The 6205-nt window shown below is 41.0% G+C and overlaps 1 protein-coding gene across 3 annotated transcripts in view; it reads left to right on the top strand.

Annotated features, from left to right (window-relative positions):
* Nucleotides 1-3892, top strand: part of VDAC3 (voltage dependent anion channel 3) — a 13802-nt gene extending 9910 nt beyond the window's left edge. For 2 of the 3 annotated variants that reach the window (XM_029936571.1, XM_029936582.1), the window contains 4 exons: nucleotides 42-198; nucleotides 1460-1610; nucleotides 2864-2921; nucleotides 3362-3892. In XM_029936571.1, coding sequence (XP_029792431.1) covers nucleotides 42-198; nucleotides 1460-1610; nucleotides 2864-2921; nucleotides 3362-3453 — 458 coding nt within the window. In that variant the 3' untranslated portion in view covers nucleotides 3454-3892. The remainder of the gene's footprint in view (nucleotides 1-41; nucleotides 199-1459; nucleotides 1611-2863; nucleotides 2922-3361) is intronic. The other variant, XM_029936590.1, reaches the window with a different exon arrangement.
* Nucleotides 3893-6205: the final 2313 nt, after the last annotated feature.

The following is a 6205-nucleotide window of genomic DNA, read 5'->3' on the forward strand; positions in this document are numbered from 1 at the left end:
TAAGCGGGAATGTTTCAGTCTTGGCAGTAACGTTGATATAGATTTTTCTGGACCAACCATCTATGGCTGGGCTGTGTTAGCCTTTGAAGGTTGGCTTGCTGGCTATCAGATGAGTTTTGACACAGCCAAATCCAAACTGTCACAGAATAATTTCGCCCTGGGTTACAAGGCTGCAGATTTCCAGCTGCACACCCATGTGTGAGTGTTTATAATTCATTCCTCCTTTAGTACAAGTGCAGTCGCCCAAAAAGATGGTAGCCGTTAGCATGTTGAGAATGTTAGAAATGAGGTACCTGCATTTAGTGTGCTTTGGTGGACATCCAGCCTCGCTGTACTATTTTCCTAGTCAGCAAAACATTGCCGGAGGTTAGTGCACTTGGTACATTGTGCTGTGCTGCTGATAGTAACTGGCCTCTCAGCCTGTACCCCAAACTTTAGGGAGGACTAGAATCTGTACAAGAACCACTGGGGTGGAGAGAGCCCAGGACAAAGGATCCTGATACAAGGGATCCTTTGGAGATACTTCTGCTTCCTCTAGTGCCCTGCTTAGCTTGGTAGTATCTGTAAGTAGATCTGTTGTTTGGATCATGAAGAGCAACCACATACTTGACCTGAGCATCCCAGAACATCCCCAGTAATTCTGTACTCATGGTCAGAACCCAGCCACCCTTGTGGGATTCAGCAGAAGTCTTCAAAGCAACCCTGTATTCGGTTCTGTAGGCTGCATCCTGTTGGTTAAATGAAATTGAACTTTTAAATTGTATTTAATGTCTTGGCCTACTGGGCACTGTTACTATACCAGGAAGAAAAAGCAAAAGATGAGCTAGGTGTTTTTGAAGTAGTGTAGATTGCCCTTCACTAGACATTCCAATTCACTGAAATAAACCCAAGCAGTGGTACAGACAGTGGCATTAAAATCGATGAAGCAGTATTACCAGGAAAACCATGGAAAGTAAGGACTAAGTTCTGCGATGCTTTGAAGCAATAATGTAGGCACTTCTCTAGAGGAATACACTGTAGGTATTGTGTGTGCTTTGTGACACTAGGATTGTCTCAAATGAAGTTCAGAATTGGCTTTATTTCTTTTATTTATTGTTTTGCAGAATCTTTTCGAACTCTACTTTTAGGTCTCTAAATTCTTTGAACATCTCAAAGACTTACAGACCATATTTACTGGAGGTGCCTGCCTTTCTTCATAATTGAATTTTGTCTAAGAAATTCACACCATGGAGGAGCTGAATAAATGAGTCAGATATGAACTACATTTTAATCAGATGGTTATAAATTACATAACTAGATTTAGTTCCTTGTTTTGTTTGGTAGTCATTTAAACTAGAAGTGTGCTGAAATAGGTATCGCAAAATGAGATCCTTGTCCAGATAGTCTTAGAATTTGTTTCCATATCGTAAGTATGGTACAAGCTAGAGATTTATGACTTCCTCTTACACCATGAAAACAGGAATGACGGCACTGAATTTGGAGGGTCTATCTACCAGAAGGTTAATGAGAAGATTGAAACGTCAATAAACCTTGCTTGGACGGCTGGCAGTAACAATACCCGTTTTGGCATCGCTGCTAAATACAAGCTGGACTCTAGAACTTCTCTCTCTGTAAGAATGTGCTACAAGGTTGCATGTACTCTTAGGGTTTCAGCTGAGTTGTAAATGAAAGTTGTAATATGTTGTGTACATGTTCTCTGTTAACTTTTAGTGAGCTGCTCCTAGTGTAGTGAAAAGAGTATCATACCTCAGCCATGGAATGTGGGCGCTAGTCTTGGGTCCTCCTGTATTTGGCTGTTGGCTGACCTTCTCAAGCCATTTTTATCTCTTTGGTCTCAGAGTTTTCCTATCTGTAAATTCATGGGACTTGATTACTATTCCTGTGGCTCTTACTAATTCTTATTAATAATGACACTGAGCCCTTAAATTTCAGGTACTGTACTAAAGGCTTTATGTGTAGTATCTCATTTAATCCTCCCAGCTACTCTTGTGGTGAGTAGTATCCTCATGCCCATTTTATAGATGAGGGAACTGAGACTTGGAGAGATAGGTAACTTGCCCAAAGTCACACAGTAAGTGGCATTGTCACAATTTGAATCCAGATCTTCTCACCAGAGTTTATATTCTAACTGCTGTCAGAGGTTGTAAACTGGCATCTTGAAGAATTTAGTATATCAGGGTGTTTGCACAGTGTTTTATTTAAGTTTATTTATTGGGGTGCCTGGGTGGCTCGGTTGGTTGAGTGTCTGACTTTGGCTTAGGTCATGATCTTATGTGGTTCATGAGTTTAAGCCCTGTGTCAGCTCTGTGTTGACAGCCTGGAGCCTGCTTCAGATTCTGTGTCTCCCTCTCTCTGCCCCTCTCTGGCTCACACTCTGTCTCTCTCTCAAAAATAAATAAATAAATAAATAAATAAATAAAGTTTATTTATTTACTTTGAACAGAGCAAATGGAGGAGGGTCAGAGAGAGAGAGGGAGAGAATCCCAAACAGGCTCCATGCTGCCAGTTCAGACCCGATGCAGGGCTTGAACTCATGAAACCGTGAGATCATGACCTGAGCTAGACAAGAGTCAGACACTTAACCAACTGAGCTACCCAGGCGTACCTGGCTGCACATTGTTTTAAAAAATTTATTTGAGGCCTTTAAGCATGCATTTGCAAAGTCCCTACTATCTCTACCAGTCCTATTAACTGAAGAGACTTACATTTTTATTAGGTAAGTTTTCAATTCCAGTAATTCTAGATTGGCCTGAAGGTGCTTTAGTTTTGGAAATCTGATGCATGAACTGGTGGTTGTACTGGACTTACATATTATGAAGTTGGTTGTTTTCTAACTGTTTCTATTTCATCTCCTAATTCTTAGGCTAAAGTAAATAATGCCAGCCTGATTGGACTGGGTTATACTCAGACTCTTCGACCAGGTGAGTAAAGCAATTAATAACAATGGGTGTGGGGTAGGAGGTGATGGAAAAATAATGAAAGTAACGTATAAAACCTACAATCAACTGTAGGTTGATTTAGTCCATTGTGTAACAGTTGGTTGTTCATACAAAGTAAAGCAGATCAAGTGCTTTTCTTTAAAAAATAATTACATATTTCTAACTAGGTCACTCTGGCTTATGAGTTTGTTTGATCATTCTTTATTCTTGACCTTGAACTCCAAATAAAGTTTGCTGTGATTGTGCTTTGCTTATTGCGGGTCAGATGACTATAGGTAACCCTGTTGACCTAGTGGCACCTGTAACTCTTACACCCAGCTGTATTCCATGCCCTTGACTCCACCCATGTCCCTTGTTTCTAGAAAATGAAAAGCTGATTATGATACTTGTTCCAAGTAATTGTACTGTTTTTTTCTTCCTAGGAGTCAAACTGACCCTATCAGCTTTAATCGACGGAAAGAACTTCAATGCAGGAGGTCACAAGGTCGGGTTGGGATTTGAACTAGAAGCTTAATGTGGCTTGAGTAAAGCATCTGATTTGTCCTTGGAGGTGAAGAGAACCCACTATGTTTTGGCCTTAAAATTCTTCTGTGAAATTTCAAAAGTGTGAACTTTTTATTCTTCCAAAGAATTGTAATCCTCCCCACACTGAATTCTAGAGATCGCAAGTCCATCCTAAGGGAGGTACTTGAAGGCATGCCTGGAAGTTGTCATGTTTGTGCCACATTTCAGTTGAGTTCCACAGTGTTATTTTAAATGTGAACCTCAGCGACAATGTAGTGTCCTGTTCCAGAGGAAACGACCCCATCCTCCAGTTTGTACATCACGTCCTGCATGTCCCACACCACTTTTTCATGACCTTTTAATATATTGGTCTCTGTGCTGTAGTGAAATCTTTGGTTTTGCATCAGAGTAAAATAAAATAAACCCATCACATTTGGAACATAATCACTCATCTGACTTGCTAGTGATGGTTTTCTTATATTTGGTGTAATAGGTGTTGTTTTGAAAAATACTCTGATGGGTGATGGGATTTAGGTCGAAAGTGGTGTGTCTGAGACCTCTGTGCTGTCGCCTGTCCCTTCCACCCTCTGCACTGGGCTCAGGAGTGAAGCGGTGAGTTTTGTTCCGGCCGCATCTGTTGGGGTGCTTGCTTCCTGTTGCGCTGAAGCAGGACCATATGGGTAGTTTTGTAAAGCTGCTGAGAAAGAGTGGGGGGGGCCAGTGAGTGGGCAGAAGGGTGGGCAAAGGGAAGGAAGGGGTGCAGTGGGGGAGATGCTGCAGGGAAGACGCTGGTAGGGGGAGGCATCTGCGGCTCCTCCTGGGGCCTCAGGAACGTGCTTTCAATGACTGGGTCTAAAGAAATGATAACCCCAAAATGGAGATACCAGTTTAGAAAAGAAAAGAGTAGGCTCTAGTATCTGCAGGGCTTACTGGTAAATCGCATCCTTCCTAAAAATATAACTCTTTTTGGAATCTTTTTTTTAAAAACACATATGCTAGTTGCAACGGATTCAGTCAGCTTGGACATTACAAGTGAAAATTCTCATTCCTCTCTCCAGTCCCTGTTTCTTCTACCACTTCTAACAGTTGATGCACATCTTTGCAGATACTTTTCAGTGTCTTTAGAGATTACATAAATATGTTTATAAAACATTAAAATGCACCTCTTGTTTTGCAATATACTTTATTTATTTGTTTATTTTTAAGTAATCTCTGCATGCGATGTGGGGCTTGAACTTAGAACCCCAAGATCAAGAGTTATATGTTCCCAACCAACTGAGCCAGCCAGGCGCCCCACAATGTACTTTTAAAATTGACATATCAGAGTCCTTTTTCTATTTGTTCATATAGATCTGTCTCGTGTTTATTATACTTGAGTATAATTGATATTATTGAACTATTCTTTTTACTGTATTGAATTTTGTGCTTTACAAATAATGCTGCATTGAGTATCTTTGTGTCTACTTCTATAAATATTTCCATAGCAGCACTACCCAGTAGATCTTTTTGTGATGATGAAAATGATGTGTCTGCATTGCTTCATATGGTAGCCACGAGACATGTGTAGCTGTGTGTACTTGAAATGTGACTAGGTCAGTGCAAGACCTCAATTTTTAAATTTATTTTTTGTTTTTATTTTTTAAGTTTTTTTTTTTGTTTGTTTTTTGAGAGAGATTGAGTGAGCAGAGAGGGGCAGAGAGAGAATCCCAAGCAGGCTCTGCACTAACAGCATAGAGCTGGACATCAGACTTGAACTCAAGAACTGTGAGACCATGACCTGAGCCAAGACGAAGAGTCAGATGTTAACTGACTGAGCCACCCCGGTGCCCCAGAACTCAATTAAAAAAAAATTGTAAGGGGTGTGGGCATCTGGGTGGCTCGGTAGTTAAGCATCTGACTTTGGTTCAGTCCATGATCTCACAGTTTGTGAGTTAGAGTCCCACATCAGGTGACCTGCTTTTCTCTCTCTCTCTCTCTCTCTGCCCCCCTCACGCACTCATGCCCTCTCAAAAATTTTTTTTAAGATTTTTTTAAAAAATTTAAGACCTCTCTATACCCAACATAGGGCTTAAACTTACGAGCCCAAGATTAAAAATCGTGTATCTCCCAACCGAGCTGGCCAAGTGCCCCAGAAGAACTCAATTTTTTATTCTATTCCGTTTTTATCAAATTTAAATTTTAAATGTTTTAGTTATTTTTGATACAGAGAGAGACAGAGCAGGAGCAGGGGAGGGGCAGAGGGAGAGGGAGACACAGAATCTGAAGCAGGCTCCAGGCTCTGAGCTGTCAGCACAGAACCCGAGGCAGGACTTGAATTCACAGACCATGAGATCATGACCTGAGCCGAAGTTGGAGGCTTCACTGACTGAGCCACCCAGGCGCCCCGTTTTTATCAAATTTAAATAGCCTCCTGTGGTTCAGGGCTGTTCTGTTAGTGCAGTTCTGGAGGATAGGTTTCTAGGAGAGAGACTGCTCAGTCATTGGACATGTGCATTTGATAAGTAGTACAAAATTGTCCTTCAGGAATTTTATATCCAGTTGTCTCTAACCTTGCTGGTGCAGAGTGCTCATTTCTCCACATCCTCAATAGCATTGACTGTCCTCAAACTTTACAATTTTTACCAGTTTTAGAAGTGAAAAATGGTGTCTTAAGTTGTATTTCCCTAATTGCCAGTTAGATGGAGCTGTTTTCATGTATTTACTGATGGTTTATAATTCTCTGATTTTCCTGTTAGAGTCCTTGCTCAGTTTCCAAACGACTC

Source organism: Suricata suricatta, chromosome 1 (assembly GCF_006229205.1).
Source record: "Suricata suricatta isolate VVHF042 chromosome 1, meerkat_22Aug2017_6uvM2_HiC, whole genome shotgun sequence".
In the NCBI taxonomy this organism is placed as follows: domain Eukaryota; kingdom Metazoa; phylum Chordata; class Mammalia; order Carnivora; family Herpestidae; genus Suricata; species Suricata suricatta.